The 18,970-nt window shown below is 37.7% G+C and overlaps 2 protein-coding genes across 2 annotated transcripts; one reads left to right on the top strand and one right to left on the bottom strand.

Moving 5' to 3' along the window:
• Positions 1–1,269: 1,269 nt before the first annotated feature.
• On the top strand, positions 1,270–9,216 carry LOC131165937 (uncharacterized). Its single transcript, XM_058124117.1, has 3 exons — positions 1,270–4,092; positions 8,062–8,369; positions 8,557–9,216. The coding sequence occupies exons 1-3, from the start codon at positions 1,901–1,903 to the stop codon at positions 8,922–8,924; spliced, it is 2,868 nt and encodes a 955-aa protein (XP_057980100.1). The 5' UTR covers positions 1,270–1,900; the 3' UTR covers positions 8,925–9,216.
• A 628-nt stretch (positions 9,217–9,844) lies between these two features.
• Positions 9,845–15,037, bottom strand: LOC131166271 (uncharacterized). Its single transcript, XM_058124670.1, has 4 exons — positions 13,564–15,037; positions 11,855–13,189; positions 10,767–10,881; positions 9,845–10,574 (listed from the first exon to the last, which is right to left on the bottom strand). Exons 1-4 carry the CDS (start codon positions 14,248–14,250, stop codon positions 10,327–10,329), a joined length of 2,385 nt encoding a protein of 794 aa, XP_057980653.1. The 5' UTR covers positions 14,251–15,037; the 3' UTR covers positions 9,845–10,326.
• Between the last annotated feature and the right edge of the window lie 3,933 nt (positions 15,038–18,970).

Consider the following 18,970-nt stretch of genomic DNA (forward strand, 5'->3'; position numbering starts at 1 on the left):
AAATAAAAAATAGTAACTTATTTGGTTAATATTTATAAAATTAAAACAATTTAAAACTTGATTAAACAAATGCTTATTTTAGTTGAAACAAATAATAATTTTAAAAAAATAATTAAAATAATAAAATTACAAAATAATAAAATTTTTAAAAACTATGATAAAAATAATTACAATTATTTTAGTTGATTATTATATTTTGAAATTACTTTGTAATGACAATCTTATTGTGCATGATAGTTGAAAAATAATAAAATCATTCACCATGATTCTTATGATTTAATTTTTTTTAAACTTTATGAATGTTTTTATTTTAATTATATTTTAAATTCATATGATCATTTTATTTTTATTTTAATTTGAAAGTATGCATAAACGGAATGACTTAATTCAAAAAAATAATAATTTTGAATGTTAAAATATTCGGAAGACAAGTTGCTAAATAATTTAAATTCATAAATTTTGGTTTTAAGTTTTTAGCAAATAGTTAAAAAAATCAACAATAGAAATAGAAAATTGATAACTCAAATAAACATCTGATCATAAATTGTTTTTTTTTTCACAGTATAAAAAGGAAAAAAAAAACAAAGAAACATAAATGATACCAAACAAACCTCCAATACTATGCTTGAACTTCATGTTTAGAAACATAATATTAATAAAAAAAATATATGTATAGAAAGTATTTGTGTTTGTAAATTTAAGTCAAAGTATTGTTAGTACATTATATATGTGTAATGTTTGCTTCAATATTTTAAAACAAATATAATTAGAGTATAAAACACCATAAAAAAAAAATAGAATATAGCCTAACAACAACAAAACAGATGATCAGATCAAAACTTGAATACTTGGCTCGAATCCAAAAAATATTAATTTGTTCAATCAAATTAACTAGCCAAACTTACTTTAATTCTTATTAACCTCATATACGCATTTAAGTCGAGAAATAATTAACTCAATTTTAAATTAGATAAAAGAATACACGATTGAAATAAGTGTAAAGTAAGGGCGAAGTTGGGTTTTGATGACTCTAAAGTTTTAGATTCGATTTTTCACTTATGATTTTGCTGAGTGAGTTATCAGAATGCCTCATTAGCGGCAATATTTTCATCTCTTTGATTTGATGTCACCTGAATGGATCCATAGTTTCAAGTCATAATAATAATAATAATAATAATAATAATAATAATAAGCTTGATTGGCGGTTCAGATCAATCAAAATTCAAAACCGGGAGAAACTATAATCCGCCCGGTCGAACGGTTCAGATCAACAAAACAGTGAGAAACTATAAACGGAGGTCCTCAAATCTGGTTGTCCGCCCGCCGTAAGGAATGGGAATCGGATGCCACTCGCTCACGGCGGGTGATATGAGTGATTGAGTGGTGGTAAAGGTCATAAAGCAACCAACCGGCACTATCGCCCCACTTTCCTCTTTACTCTTGATTTTGCTTGTTCATCATCGAGTCACCCACAAATGCCTGCGAAAGACCTCTTCATAAACAGTATTTCGACCCAGGAGAGGACCTGAATAGTGTTTATACACAGCGATTCTTCATGGGTTTTCATAACTCACTCCGAAAACAGGTTTGAAACTTTCTTAGATCTGTCTCTGTGCACCTCGCGGATTGTAGAGCCCGTTTTCTTTTGTGGGTCTTCTGAACCAGTGTTTTCATACTTTTTTATTATTTTTTTCCTTTTTTATTTTTGTTCTAGAGCTGGCCTTTCTGTTAAATTTCTCTCGAGTTTCCTCAGATTAGTGTTTTGGGGTCCTTGAACGCTTTCGCGCGTTCTAATCTTGAGTTTTTGCGATTCTCAGAGGCTGAGCAATTCCCTTTGACGACCCAAATTGAGAATTTAGGTTAAATAGAAATTGTTAGTAATCTTTGTGTTTAATTAACGATGAAATCTCGAAGACATGAAGAATTCATGACCCAATATTCATCGGGTAAGTTAAGGAACCATAGACATGACTTGGGTTCTGACCCTTATTTGATTTCGAGTTACCGCAGCGATTCACAAGATAAGCGGTCTCTGCACTCCCGTCGCCATAGTTTGAGTCCTCCTAGGGTACCAGAGGGCTCAAGACGGATTTTGGATGGAGATCCAAGGAGCTCTTCAGTTGAAAGAAGGGATTATAGTTGGCACATGGGCCGAGGTCGAAGCGATCAGGTTCGATCTAGATCACCGACAGTTGGGGAACTGCGAGAAAGGCCTCTCATTGATGAGTGGGTTATGCACAGTAGTGGGAACTCTCCGCCTTTGGAATTTAGGCGGAGATATGATTTGTCTGAGCCCATGAATCTAAGTGCTGATGCAAACGCTAGTCATGCTTTTGATCATAGTTTTCCTAGAAATGGTAAGGAGAAAGATTTTAGTGGCAGTAGGTTATCAGTACCTGAACAGCATCAATTGTGGGGTCAGAAATCAGTGACCTTAGAAGATGGCGTGGTTCGAGGATCGGTTAGGTTGCATCCAGATTTTGAGCCATCTTCAAACTACAGAGAAATTAGCAGGGACTTATTGTCATCATCAGGGAATTTGAATATAGGCAGGTTTAGGGATGAAAATTTCGTTTACCGGGAACCCGTACATTTGGAAAACTCATCTGTTATCGAATCCTTAAAGGATGGACAGGAACCCAGGCTTTATTTGGCACATCCTTTTGCGCCAGCATCTCTGGCTAAGGATTTTAGAAGTACCTCACAGTTAAAGGATGTTGGGAGCATCTCTTCCAGGATCTTTCAGGGTGAATTAATGGGTTCTTACCACGAACACTTGCGTTTACCTCCAGATGAATATCCAACTGGAAAACTCAAAGAAATTTCAGGCTTTAATGAACATGACCAGAGATCACGTTTGGACTCTGCAAGACACCCTGATGCTGGGCAGAGTGACCAGTCATCATATTCCAAACTGTATTCCAGATTTGGGGGAAGAGAGTGCGATGATTTTGGATATCCATCTAATGACTCTTACCAAAAGCTGCTTCCGCATGTTCGAGTGGACTGTGATCATAGAGATTTGGTAAGATCAGGGATGATTGACCAATTTACACAAAATACTGATGAGGCTGAAGTTTCTGACAGAAATTTGAGATTGAGAAAAAGCAGCTTATTTGACCATGAGGAGACAAATACAAGCCAACTTGATAGCAGAGCATCATATGCATCAAGACAAGGTGGGGAGTATTTGGATTTTGATGGTACTAATGGAAAGTTTGGGATGAAAGTGTCCAGAGATCACGATGCATCTCATTTTGGTGTAATGCGGGATCAGGAAATTTCACATTTGAGATTCGAACATGATATGGGAAGAGATTCAGGTTCTGGGCTTCTGAAAGGTAGATTAAAGGGTTCACCTATGTCTAAATATGATGCAGAAATGCATAATTTCTCTGTAAGACGGAGACTTTGTGAGGAGGAACTTGACTTGTGTGATTCATCTGATCAGGTTCTCAAAAGGAAGTACAACATGGATGAAGAAATTAGTAGACATAATACTAGAAGTATTATGTCAGGTAAATGGAAACCACCCACTGAGATCCGTGATTTTGATGATAGAGGTGAAGAGTGGGTTAATGAAGGTGGTGGTGGTCTATTTCCATCTCAAAGAGTTGGTTTTCATTACAAGCAACATAGAAAGGCTGAGAAAACATTTGATATGAGCAGCCATCATAGACATTCTTCACCTGATGATTGGTTGTCATATCAAGATCAATTGGAACATGTGATACTACATGAAAATAAACATGGTAATAGATATATAAAGGGTCATCCAAGACCTGGTTCTGGAAGCTGGTATAACTCATACCATTTAGATAGAAGAAGTGATCCTCACAGACATCACAACATTTGGAAAAGAAGCAAAGATGATCGTCATTTGAATGTATGTGAACAGGATATGGAGCCAACAGAAGAATGGGAGACTCCTGCCAAGTCCGAACCACCTGAGGAGTCTGAGGAGTTTAAGCAGTTGGCACATAAATGCTTCCTGAAGTTCTCTAAAAAGTTGAATGAGAACCCAGCTGTTCGAAGGCTGTACACAGGACAGAGAAAAGCTGGTAGTTTGTTTTGCATTGTGTGTAGCAGAAGGTCTGTCTTCTTTTCCATGATATTCTTTCTGACAATGGAGAGTTTGCTTTCATTATGGTTGAATAGTTTATTAGTCTTAATCACTGCTATAGTCCGGTTCTTCTTCTTTCACTTAAAATTTTTTTCGAGACTTGGGAGCAGCCTCTCCAAAAATGGGGGTAAGGCTTGCCGACATCCACCTCTCCCAGACCCCATTCAAAGTGGGAGCCTTGTGCAGTGGGTACGGCATTTTTTTTTATTCTTAGATAAATCCGTATCAACTTTTGATTGTGGAAATCAATCTTTATCCTTTTGATTTTAGAAACTAATATCTTGGTAAAGATGTACTTGTTTCGGATATTATTTGAGTGTGGATTAATTAGCAGTATCAATTCCATTGCATGAAGTTTTTGGTGTCTCACTATCAGTTTTATAATGTTTTATAACCCAAAAATCTGTTGTACTGAAAATCGAAATTCCACTCCACTGTTACTGCATAAACTAGGCCCATGCCCCCAGACCAAGCCCAGCAGGCAATGGCCCAACTCCAATACCCCAAGGGCCCCAACCCTTTAGCCTTTACAGTTTGTAATTAGGTTGCCCCAATGCGCCTTGCCGCCCTGCACTTGTGAACAGCCAAACCCCTCTAGCCTCTTCAACCTTCAGTTCCTCATCTTCTAATCCTCTGCAGTTTTTTCATTTGTCTTCCTCAGTTCCTTGTCTGCGGTTTTGGTTTTTGGCTTTCCACCTCTGAAACAACTGCTTGCACAGTCCTAGGTGCCCTTCTCTATTCCCCATTTTTCCGGGGTAATTTGTTAACACCAAGTGCCATCAAATTCTCCCTCATCTGATCTACCATAGCTTTGGAAACCTTTGCCGGAAACCCATCATCGGATGCTGTGCGTGCCAACAGAGTTAATTCTGCCTTCCAGACCCAGATCCACAACCTAAGCCACATCCAAACCCAGGTACTTTTTATCCCTTAAACCCAACCCAGCCATTTCGTTTATTGCAAGTTCTAACTCCCGAAAAAAGAAAAAGAGATCCAGCCCAAAACTCTCTGTCTGTGTGTGTGTGTGTGTGTGTGTGTGTTTGTGTGTGTGTGTGAGAGAGAGAGAGAGAGGATTACCTTTGCCCAGTTTAACCTGCCCACTCTTTCACCTTAGCTGCTGCCACCTATTCAGTCTTACCAGCTCTTCCAACATCAGCTGACTTTCCATGCCTTCATTTTGGTCCAGACAGCAAACAGACTGTGAATTGTGTGCCCTGACTTGATTTGTTACTTGGACCCAGGTTCCAATTTCATTATCGTTCATCTTTTTCCTCTGTGACAAACCAAACCAAAACAAAACATTCAATCTTTTTCCAGAAAATTTGACTCATTTCCCTTACATACCTTAAACTCTTTTCACCCACAGTGGCTCTTCTCTAATCTGACTTCATTTTAAATAACTATAAGAAAGCAGCACTAAAAAATTTTTCAGCATGGTGAGTAATCTGTACACTTCTGCATTAGTCTTCATACTGAAAATTGGTACAACCACAGTAGGTTCTCATATTTTAAAGAGGCACCAAGATAATTGATCATTTAAAGAAGGAAATCAATTTAGATATTTCATAATTTATTTATATTGTCCTGTGGATAAATTTGATAGTTGGGTCTATTCTTGAGAAAATTATTGGTGGTTTGAATGGTTTGATATGAATGGAACTTGAAATTATTTGGATAATCTTAATGAAAGGAACAACTTGAATTTGGTTGATTAAACAACAGAAGTAGTGAGCTCAGTACATTGGATGTGATGAAACAAACTATGCAAGACTGCAAGAGCAGTTTGTCCCTCATAACTACCAGCAGTGTGTTTATCTACAGCTCTTTTAGAAGCAAGAAGGCAAACAGTAGGTTTGTGCTCTAGTAGATACTATCTTTTGGTTATCTGAGCAGATATGGAATGGAAAGATGTGATGATTGCTATGGACAGGAATGAGTTGAAGCTAGTGATTGCATCCAAACTTGCTGGTTGTTGTCTCATTATAGTTTGGGATGCAGTTACACCACCACTTAAATAGAGGAGAATATACAATGTCATCCTGCAAAGCCTTCATCAACAATTTTGTTTGAGAAGGTTACTAGTTGGGGTCATGAAAGAAAAGTCTGTTTGAGTTGATGGGTATGGGAGGCCAGACTGCTACTACATGGAATACTCAATCACATTCTACTCCTAACGTCCAACTTAAGTGTTTCAAATGCGAAATTTTTTTAGACATTGAGCTGCAGTGTCCTAACCAGGTAATGACAATGATGAAACCCAATCCAAGTGACTAAGATGAAGATGATGGCGTAGGACGAGAAGATTATCTAGTACTTCGACCTGTACTCTCTCTCTCGCATGGTTGAAGGAGATGAAGATTGGAGGAGAACCAAATATTTTTAAACCACTAAGTTTTTTAGAAACAACTTTGCATGTTGGTTATTGATCTAGGTGGTTGTACAATGTAGTTTGTCACTGAAGAAGTTGAACTTGGAGGCTGTGGTGAACAATACCAGCTTGATGGTTCCTTACCATTGCTTGCTCACTTTAAGGATTTGTTCCTTCATGTAGACAGTGCAGTATGACATTGTTGCACTCAATATTCATCACATTCTTTTAGGGTGTCCATGGGTTGTTTGATAAGAGGATTAAGCATGATGCTTCTGCATTGACAAGTACAACCCAATGCCATCTTGAGATCTTCCACCAACAAACCTGAAATACACCGCAGTTCCTTTCTTATGCAATGAGATGATTCCAATTATTTTGATGGGACTCTTTATGCCTTCCTTAGCTCTAGTCAAGTTCTTTCTATCAAAGAAGAACTGATATAGGGGGGAGGAGGCCATTGGATGGATCAACTTGACCCTGTTTAGAGGCTGATCCCACCGAAAAAAAAAAAAAAAGGTTTAAGGGCTTGTTGGCTCCAAAACTAAAATGTTTAAGTGTAAATAATTACTTAGACTTCTGTTTATGTGGGGTTTTGTTGGTAAAATATGTGCATATTACAAGTATGTAAATTCTCTTGTTTTTAGTATTTTCTTTAAATTAGAATGATTGTTGCCCTGTACAAACAAGTCGTTTATTAGGAATTTGAATTCAAAGGGTAACTGAGTGTTTTTACCACCATCTCTGCATTCTCTCTTCCCTATCTCACCCCCTTTCCTCTCACCTCAATTTGACATGACAAGGGATCATTATGGTATTTGGAACAAGAACAAGATTGCAAAATCTAGGTAGTATGGAACATGATGCAGTGGAGGACCAGAGGTAGGTGTCTTTTATTGTACATGTCTACATGATCAAAATTTATAAACTAAATCAGTTATGGAAAATAACAAAGAGGCAATATGGTGCATGGTGTTTTACAGAAATCAGAATCAGTAAAATCAAGAGACATAACTATTTCCATTCCATCTCATTTAATTTGCTCATCTGTTCAATAATATGCATCAGGCATTTGTATAAATGATGGTGCTCTCACCAAATCTTTGTTCTTATCAGAATGTTGAATATTGTTTTCCAAATAATTAATTCTTGAGATCTATGGTTCAAGTATTGGTGTTTGAGCTGTTGGCGGTAGGTTGAATGAACCCTGGTAATGGTAGGGTTGGGGGCCTGGGCAGTTCCAGACCTGGCCAACTGCCAGCTTTAGCTTCAGTCGGTAGGTTGTGCAGCTTATTGGCTTTACAGTTCATTATATGCATCAAATAAACTTCAGTTTTATCTCCATCAAAGAACTCTCTCTGAGCAAGATTTTTTTTTTTTTTTCCCTTTCCCCTTCTAATTGAAATTTTTAGATAAACATTCTTAAACTGTGTGATTCCAGAGGTTTAATTTTTAGATAATAACTGCTAAAATAGTTGTAGGTCAGAAGCTGCAGTACCATGGATAAGTTTCCCCTTTTCCTTATGTTTTTGTGTAAATAAGCGCTGTTAATATACATCTGTTCTCCCAGCCTATCAAAGGAGTTCCTGGACACCCAACGCTTGGCTACGCATGCTTTTATGTCTCACAAGACTGGATTGAGAGCACAGCACTTGGGTCTTCACAAGGCAATCTGCGTGTTAATGGGGTGGAACAGTGTTGTGGAGTCTGACACTATAACCTGGGTGCCCCAGCGGATGTCCAGTGCTGAAGCTTTGGCTCAGAAGGAAGACCTTATTCTCTGGCCTCCGGTGATTATTGTCCATGACAATTCCACCATGAAAAATAATTCAGATGAGAAGGTCATCACCATTGAAGCGCTCGAGGCTTATCTTAGACGTATGTGATGAACTTACATGTTCTGTTTTATATGTTGCTCAAAGAGATTTTAGTAACTTGCACAAGTTGGGAATTATCTACAATATTCAGGATAGTCATTAAATAAGTTAAAAGATAATTGACATATCAAGTGACAAGTTGCTCATTTGTTGTTTTAATATGTTTTGGTCATTTATGTGATTGGCAGGCAAAGGTTTTATTGGGGGAAGAATCAAAGTGTGCCTTGGGAATTCTGCGAACAAAAGTGTTTTGGTGGTGAAGTTCCTGGGTACATTTACTGGACTGCAAACTGCAGAAAGACTTCATAACCATTTCGCCGAGATTAAGCATGGGAGAGCAGATTTTGAGAACGTATCTTCAAGAAATGGCAGAAGCAGCAAGAGTAGAGGAGCAGCAGCATTGGAGGGGTACAGCATGGAAGAGTGTGTTCTATATGGGTACATGGGGATTGCAGAGGACTTGGATGAAGTTGATTCTGAAACCAGGAGGAGGTGTTTGATCAAGAGCAAGAAGGAGATTCAGGACATTGCGGATGCGCCTGTGAAACCTGAGTGAGAGGCTTCTGTTCGCAGGCATGATTTAAGGGTCTGACTATGTTACATCTTTGATACCCTCCCACTCCTTCCCTCTTCTCTCTCTTCTTTTCTGTGAAAATGGTCCTGAATTTAAATAAGTTTGTGATTGTGTAAATATAGATTTACGAGTGTGAAGTGTGGTGTGGCTTCTAACCCATTTTCATTAATCTCCACCACCATATGGGTTTGGATGCCAAATTCGCTTGTGGTGAGTGGGTTTCTCTTCTCTGTTTTAATCAATAATGTATAAAATCTTAAGATGTTTGGTGCAACAGGGAGCTTTTAGTAGAATTATTAAGAATTAAAGAAATAAATTAATTTCATGAACAAATAAAATGAAGAGACATTATGCATGCATGAATCGGGTGGAGCGTACATGGCAGTGGATTATGTGTGTAATATCTGAATATTACAAGTCTTACTGATTCTAATCTATTTAGATAAATGTAATATAAAATTATATTAAAATTTATTTAAATTCAAATTTAAGGTTCAAAATTTATATTTTCAAACGGCGGCATCTTGAGGATTGTCATTTTTTATTTTATTTTCGTAAAATATGTATCAAATAAAAAGTTATTATAGCATGAAAAACTGTTTAATTATTTTGCAATTAACCAACAAAAGTCACGCCGCCAATTCATGATTAATCCATCTTTAAAACTGGTTCCTAGTGCCCTTTAAAGTAGCTCAAAATATATTCCTAAACAAACTTCAAAATTTTATTGACATCGGACTATATTTTCTGCATCATAGTGAGACGGCAAATGTCAAAGAAAATTTCATAATAATGTATATATAAAGCGTTTAATTACGTAAAAAAGGAATAAGTATGGTATCCATTTCATGAAATTGATTCATTGAAGACCGATGTTTTCTGCTGACATATTCTCAAACGAATGAATAAACCATTTTTCCAAAAAATATATTTAAGAGTACAAACTTTTATTTTCAACAATATTTGATTATATAAAAACACAATTTCTCTTAAGCCTATCCAGTACAACATCCAGGCACGTCAGTCCACTAATATAACCAATCACTGCCCAAAAGGGAAAAAAAAAATTTCTAGAGTAATCCACGAGTTACATCAGAGCAGCGGCATATTACTCTAAAAACCCACTATACCATCTCTCTTTTTTCCTTTTTCATATTCTTCGTTGTTCTGGACGAAATGAAGTGAATCTTTTCCACCCCCTCTTTATGCGCAGCGTTGGGTGTGAGGTGACAATGATACATAATGTACATTCAATCAAATATCTACAAAATTACATTGCTTTCCCCCCTCAAAATGTCGTCCTCGCCCACAGCATTACTCCTGTAATTACCAGTTTGGGGCATTTCAATTCCACGGTAGCAGCATCCGGCAAGACCTACACCCTTTACTCAAGAAAACAGGCAGCAGAAGCATCCGGGGATGCACCAATTCGGGCCGCATCCGCAATTCTAAGTGCCTTGGTGGCTTTGTAAGCTGCCAAATCCGCAATCTCCATCAGAATCTGAGCTCTCCTTCGCTTGGCTACAGCTTGCTCCACTGATCTGTTTGCAGCAGCTTTAGCTTCTTCAACCCTATGCATGGCATTATGTTCTTCCAAAGCATCTCTGGGAGCATCTCGCTCAGCTGCTATGGCTGCCACATCCATTTGAAATTATGAGATGAAGCATTTTAGCCTAGTAGAAACTTGCAGATTCACTTTCTAGACCCTTTTCATTAAACTAAGAGATGCAAGCATTGAAGTTTAGGAAGGTCGTAAATCAACTTTCTAAAATCCAAATCTTGTTTCATTCAAAAGAAGCAGTGTCTGGAGAGAGACAGAAATACCTTGCAAGACACTCCATTGTTTGCCTCTTCCAGGTTGGCTTGCCAACCGTTTGAATGTTCTTCTCCTACGTAAAACAGGCTTTGGGAGAGTCTGAGCTTTCCTCGTCTGATGACCCTGTTTCAAAAAGCAAAAGTCATCCACACCCAACTTCAGTCAGATAACCCAATCAGAAAAATAGAGGGGTAGAGAGGTCATTTGCATGAGTTCAAGTATATTAATAATATTCACAAACAAGGGCAAAGCAAGAAACAATCTCCTTCATGCATGAACATCCATGATGCAATCTTCTTTTTCTTCGTCATTTTAATGCCTGCCACCCAAGGCTAGGCTTGCGCTACGTGTCACAGTCCCACGTTAAACTCAATTAACGGACTGCGTGGCACTTGTCGAGGCTCTCCCTCGACAGAGTCAGTCAATAAGTACACATTCAATCCGGCTGTCATGAACACTCAAGAGGTTTTCAGGAGCCATTCATAGTCATGAAATATCAATTCCAACAATAATGAATTCATGAAGACAAGCGACCTTCATACTCAATGATACGTGGAATTAGTTGTTATATTCAATCAACAAGACAACCACACAAGCCATCATCCGAATAATTCAACATCCAGTATAAAAATTCCTGACGAGAACAAGTGAGGACATCTCTCCTCCCCATTTAACTGAGGTCACACTGTCAAGTCCTAAGACTAGGCAACTTGCACATTCCCTCGAATGGTGCATTCCAAGTGCATCAACTAGACAACTAATATATATCAGTCATGTCCCACACGTCTTTAGCATGATAATAGAAAGACAATTTCCAGAATATCCATTCCCGAATTAACAATGTCAATAACTCGATTAAACTAGTAAATTTCATCAAAAATACAATCAGCAATACACATGCAAGCATGACTGAATGATCAACATCTATAAATTTTGACAACTGTCTTTTGAGGATTTCTCATTATGCATATCTAACAAATGAAGAGCAACATAATCCATAAACAGAATCCATTGGAGGTGCAATTCCACAATTATGTATGACTAGCATACAAAAACAGCAGTACAAAATTGGATTTCTTAAGTGTTGCACTTTTACCTGGAAAACCTTAACCAGTGCGGAGCGTTTCTGCTTCCGTCTTCTCATCCAATAATTATACACAGCTTCTACTACTTCTCTTTTAGCCAATTCCAGGCAAAGATTGACAGCTGCTTTCTCATCAGAGTAATCATCTGGACTACAGAACTGAGCTTTCTCAAATGCATCAACCATTAACTCGAAAGTTTCCTCTGACACGCGATCACGAAGCTCATTCTCTGCACACTTCTCATTATTGAACTTGTTAAGCCATTCATCATCTTCAGAATCCATATCATAATTTGCAGTCCTCTTGGCCATGGATCTCGACACCTCATCATCATTCAAGTGTATGTATGAATCAGGTCGGAAGAAAGAGACACTGTAGCTATCCTCGTAGTCTGATACCTCCCTTACCCCAGGTACAGGGATAATCTTGGCTGCAGGAGCCTGCATATTGCGAGCACTACATTCCTTATAAAGTTCCCTGAAAATCAACCAGTCCTGCCGATTGGGAAACTCTAGCTTCCAACCATCTTCCCCTGTCCATATTGTGGAATGGGTGAAGCGGTTGGAAGTAGATGGCCTCATAACTTTTTGTGCAACATGGCTATATCTCAATGATCCATCGCTCTTAACTGCAATAACCCACTGTAGTGAAGCAGAGAACTCCAGCATAATCTTGGCCCCTACCTCACGGTAACACCTGTCTGGTTCAGAAACCAATATATTCGCAGAGCAGCACATCAAGTCTATATCCTCCCTTACTCCAACCACGGTAGACTTCAATTCTTTGATGTTTGCTGTGGAACTCCGACGAAATGAACTCCTAGGCTCACGATTAGATGCCGTCAAAGAGAAGGAGATGCCATCCCTTCTGGTGCTGAAAGAACTAGGAACTAAAGCTCCATTAGCTTTATTTATGCTCACGAATGAAGAATTTCTACCTCTTGTTGACCTCCTTCGGGAACGTCTCCTGGTCTGGATACTAGAATTAAAACCATTCCTTCGCTGTGCATTTCGGGGAGGTAATTTAGGAGTTACACCAATCGGGCTCAATACACCCATATTGGCAGAATCAGCATTTACATCAGGCATGGTTTTGCTTCCACAAAGGTCCCTAACAGAGGTGATGCAAGAAAGGTTATCATCATTGGTATCTATGTCGCCCTCTGCTCCCACGCCATCCAAGGAGCATGTTGCAGAAAGAGATGGAAAATACCGGGACTTAAGAAGCATATTTATTTGCATGTACAAAAAACATTGAGGAACTGCAGAGAAATCTACAGAAAACAATGGTACAAAACAACTCGCCCCAAAGATTGTGCAGATTCCAAAGCTGTTGGGCGAAGGATCCTGAAAGCAAATTAAAATATGAAAAGGAGATCAAATAGATGCAAAAATAATAGGCCTATTAAATAAAATATTAAAAGGAGATCAAATATATGCAAGATAATAAATACAACACTAATGGGGTGTTTAGGCACCAACAAAATGGAATCAATCTCATTTCTCATGCATTTACCTAGAAAATAAAGGAACAAAATAAACTCTCTAGTGTACTCCTTCCTGTGTTTTTTTCCCCCAGGTTCCCTGCAGTTTAGTTGAGTACACTTCAACAAAATCAAAAAAGCTTCATTCTCATGCCGCAATCAAATGGCCCAGACCCAAATCAGAAACTGTGAAGACACAAATGCAAAATGCTAAGAAAAGAAAAGACGAAGACCTACCAGCAAGAAATGAATGCCATATGAAGAGAAAACCTCACAAATCGGCGTGGACATCAAGAACGCGGAAAGCTTCCTCAACCTTAACCTGACCCGCGTCATATGCCCCAAAACAGCACTCAAAAATGGCACCAACCAAGAAGCTCTACTACAAGATGAATCAACCACAACAGTAAGCATAGCATTATGACGCCTACGCACAACACAGGAGACGTCATCAGCCGCAAAGCTTCCAATATTGCTCTCTCTTCGCTGTCTCCGCACGTAGTACCTCCCGTACATCCTGTCTTCCAGAGCCCTCTTCTTCTTTTCCGAAGCATCACAACTTTTCCAACCCGACATCTTCCTTTTTCTTCGATACACAAACCCCCACATTCTATTTGCACCATCATCGTCGTCCAACGAACTGGGCATGGTGATCACAGATTCAGGTCCCCCAACCACGGCGTCAACGTCCATCGCAGTAACACCTTGCTTCCATCCATTAACCTTGCAATTGGGAACGCCATCGCCGTCCTCAGACCCCTGAACTACCCGCAACCATTCATCTTCGTCGTCAATGGCGACTCTCTCGAGCTTCTCCGCATCGGACTCCGGCCACAACCGCCTTCCCGACCTCAAAACCCTGGCTCCGTCTGCACCCTTCACCACCAAAACCCTCGTTGATCGTCTCATCCCAACCGACGGCATCGCCGTCACGTCACCACAAGGCAAAGGCACCCACCCACGACGCACTCCTCCTCCGACTAGCTCGCTGAGTTCCAGACCCGAACCCCGACTCACCGAGTGAGACCCAGACTCAGACTCAAACTCGGACTCGGATTCAGGCTCAATCGCAAAATTCGCGCCACCTCGGCTCCGACCCGGACTAGCAAATGGTATAAAAATCCACTGCACAAAAGATCTCCGACGAATTGGCCATCGAGAAATCCCGACTCGCGCGGAGAAAAACAAAACGAAACAGAAGTCACCAAGGTAAAACAAAGAAATTCATCAACCGCAAAGAGAAGAGAGCCAGAAAGATTGATTGAGAGAGAGAATTGAATGTTCGGAATGAATCCAGTCTAAGGTTTCTATCGATGGAATCGAAACGAAAGGATTTCGACTACTCGATCTGACATTTCTTCGTCGGGCGTTCGCCTCCTACAGTGCGATCGAAGGTACAAGAAGGTTCAGAAGCAGTCACGCAATTCTTGTTGAGCGAGGAGAGAGAAGCGAGAGGGAGGGAGACTGCGGGGGCGGGCGGAGGTGAAGGTTCTAGGGTTTATGGGGGGAGAAACCACTGGATGGAGGGAATGAGTAACCACTGGTGGGGGGAGTGGAGAGGACCGTTCGATGGTGGGGAACGGACGGACAAGATTGAATGGAGACCCAAACGGGTTGGTTCGCTCCGAGGGAGACGTTTCTACTTTCTACTACGGCTTTTAGCTCTCTCTCTCTCTCTCCTCGGGACGCACGGAGACGATAGGAGAGAGAAAGAGAGACACACAGAGGCGGTCACAATTCACAAACGATGAGTGGATTTAGGATTTTGGTGAAAATACCAAAATACCCTCCTATGAGAAGCGAAAGTGGCGTTACGGGGAAGGACGGAATGGGAATTTGAGGGGGGCGAGGAGAGGGGATGGCGATGTGAAAGGCGGCGTCCGTCACTCGACGCCCAGTGAAATCCGGAAACAGTAGAGGTTAAATTGTTACGGTCAGCAATTTTATTATTTATTATTAAAAAAAAAACAACAATTCCACTTTTCTCATTCTTTCTTTATTGTTTTGTTTGTTCGGAGGGAAAGAAAATGTTTTTGAGTTTATCTTCATAAACCCTAACGATTCTGTCAGCTCCTTTGACTGGGATTTTTTACGGAGCCAACAAATTATGTATGAGGCCTACTTTTGACCATGAATGTATTTTCATGAGGGAAGGGATAAAGAAAGAATTACATTATTATTATTATTTACCATATGCTGTGAATCAAAGAAAAATATTCCTAAGATTTCTAGCTTATAATTAAAAAAAATAGAATATGAAAAAAGAAAAATATATTATCATTTTTTTTTTCCTACATCTTAATATGTTGATAAACTCTTGCAATATTGTAAGTGGTTCACTATTTTGATCCGAGATAACATCTCATCAAAGTAAATTTTATTCATATCTCCTTTTGGACGATTTTCCTAACTAGGTAACTATCATCATTCTATAAGGAAGCGTACAAAAATGGTACAAACACAAACTGAAAACAAGAACAATATTATTTTAAATTAAAAGTATTTATCTAATTGATAAAAATTAATATGATAATAACAAGATTAATGTTAATTAAATAGTAATCATGTGTTATTTTACACAATAAAAAATGTTTTAATGTTAGTTAAACACATTGATTAAAATAAATACTATAAAAATTTTAACATTAATTAAAAATATTAATTAAACAAGAATCTTATATATTTTCAATTAGCATTAAATTTGATTAAGGATAAAAGGCATTGACATTTAGGAGTGTCCACGGTTCGGTTACTTGAACCAAATTGAAAGTTTCGATTTGCTGTTTTTGTAAATCGAAATTGATTTGAACCTTTTGATTAACTAACAGTTCGGTTTGGTTAGACTATCATATCTAAACTGATTTTCAAACTATTATAACTTTTTAAAAATAAAAATAAATATTTTACTTTGGTTTTGATTTAATATGTGCATACTAGTTTGTAACTTGAAAAGACATATTGTATATTGTTATACACTAATATATAATATAAATAATACATGTTGTTAAGAAAAACACATATATCGGTTCAGTTTGGATAATTGTCAGTTAATGAAAATATAAATTGAAACCGAACCAATAATCGAAAACTGTTAGAATAATTAACTAGAATTAAACTAAATAAATTGGTTAATCAAATTTTGGTTCAGTTCAAATTGGATTTTACTAATGGCACAATCCTTCTCTTATATTTGTCAAAAAAACAAAAAACAAAAAAAAAAAACTTTTTGAGGGGTATAACCATCCTAAGAATCAAATGTCAAGAGAAGTTTGTGAAATATTTGAAACTTTAGGAGAGGTTGGTGGGATCTTTGAAACCTCTAAGGAGATTCATATATTTTTGCAAAACTTTAAAGAAGTTAGTGTCATTTGTCCTGTAATAAATAATATTTTGATTAATAAAAATTGTTATGGTAATCAAATGCTATAAATATACTATTGTTATTAATTATATAATAAGCATGTTTTGTTTTTTAATTAGGATTAAAATGTAAATATTGATTAAAAATGTTATTAAAATATACATTAAGTAAATTGTTAAGTAGGAAAATATTAATAATTTAAATCAAAATATTATTTTAAATAATTATATATATTGTTTTATTATATATAACACCTTAATCATTGATGAAATTTAACAAATGTAAACTCATACAACTTATAACAAAATTGAGTATCCAAACATTACTTATTTAACCAATCCTTAAAATTAATACTTCCATATAATCATTTATGAGTACACTTTTTAAATTTTATATTTTCAAAACAATTGTTTTGAATAAATGATTCCTAACTTTATAATATGTTGTTAGATTACCACTCCAATTAAAAGTTTAAGTTGTTAGGTTGTGGGCTAACTATAGCGACCCAAAAGTTGCACCATTTTTTTTAAATATAATTTACTCTAGTACTCCTGTAATACCTACTATAACATCTCAGGGCCTAGATGACACTAAGGTATCCCTGTTGACAAATCGACACAACTATGTAGTGAAAAACATAAAGTCATACATTCATATTTACAATATCAGAATTCAGTGTTTCCAAACCACATATACATGTTTACACGTCACCCTAGTTTCATCTACTCCATAAATACATTCCCCTTAACACATTTACCCTTTAAAATGGGGCAGTACAAAAGATCTCTCTATCTGCGAGCCTAAATTGCTCGCTTAACTGGATCACCTGAAAAATGTTAAACTATTGGGATGAGACAACGCTCAGTAAGAAGAAATATGTTATTACTAGTGTGTGGCAACTGAATTTCATAAATATTATAATGACAATATCTGAAATTGTATAAGTTGGTAAATCAATATACGGTATAACTCGCATTTATCATAGTTTAAAGTATAACTATAATATCTGAGTTTTCTACTTTTTCATACTTCTAGTATCATACTATATCGCTGATATTCTATAAATTTGCATACATATACATAACTGAGATTTTACTCTACAAAACTGTACGTCATGATTTAACCCTTTGTGACAGAGTTGTGTAGCCCGTCTACGGGACTTAATCTTGGTTGGCCTACCAGGTAAGTCAATTGTACTCTACCAATCCTCAGTCCGGCCAAACTGCAACCTCTCATAAGCTCGGAACTAGTAACTACCTCGTCAAACCGGCCTCCTCAATCCAAAATACTGGGGAGACTGCAATCTCTCCATAGGCACAGTTGATGGAATCCACATACTATCTAAGATATGTGGTTGCACTCTGATATGAAAATAGTGACGGTATCGTGCTCTGCTAACTAACATAACTTGATTCATCAGGGTCTGATACTATATATACTATTTCTATAAATATCCTACTGTTTTCATCATGATTCCAAAATAACCATAACACTATAAATCTGATATGAAAATACTATAATATCTCACTAAAATAATTGCGATATCTGACTATAATATCTGACTGTCATATCTGATTGAATAATTTGTAATATCTGAGTGTAATGGTTTTGGAAAGCATGACTGTAGTAACCCGGAAAATAATGGAATTTAAACAAAGAGGGAGAGAAAATAGAAATCGAATCAGAAGGAAACCATAGACTTTGTCGACAAACACTCTGCGTTCGTCGATGACATTGCATTTGGGAGAGTAAAAATAATTTCAGGAAATTGCCCAACTTCGTTGACGAGAAAATACCAAGAGAGGTTTCCGATTGCTCTGAATTTCGTCGAAGAATACAAGGTTTCGTCGACGAATTTTATGAAAGACTTGTCAACGAGGTGACGTGTCTCGTCGACGAATCTGGCAGTATAAAAGGAGGGAAACCGGGATATTTTGTCACTTTCACCGCTCCTCTCTTTTTCCTCTCTCTCTCTCTCTATGTCTCCCTTCTCTCTTCGATTCCGGCCCCACCAGTCGCCGGATCGACGATCCGAAGCTACCATGACACTCCTAGCGGAGTTCTCTGCACATCTACCGGAGCAAATCGTCGGGAAAACAGAGTTGAATTTCATCCCAAATTCAGGGTAAGGTCTTTTAGCTAGTTTTTGGCTTTATGGCAGTTATAGGAAATGATATAGATAGAAAAATACTGATATTTTGTTCTGACATATGTTGGTTTCAGGGTGTTTTGTAGGAGGCCCTGCGGGTGTTAGGTTTGTATTCCCTAGGGCTTTCCAGTAGT

Source organism: Malania oleifera, chromosome 10, assembly GCF_029873635.1.
Source record: "Malania oleifera isolate guangnan ecotype guangnan chromosome 10, ASM2987363v1, whole genome shotgun sequence".
In the NCBI taxonomy this organism is placed as follows: domain Eukaryota; kingdom Viridiplantae; phylum Streptophyta; class Magnoliopsida; order Santalales; family Ximeniaceae; genus Malania; species Malania oleifera.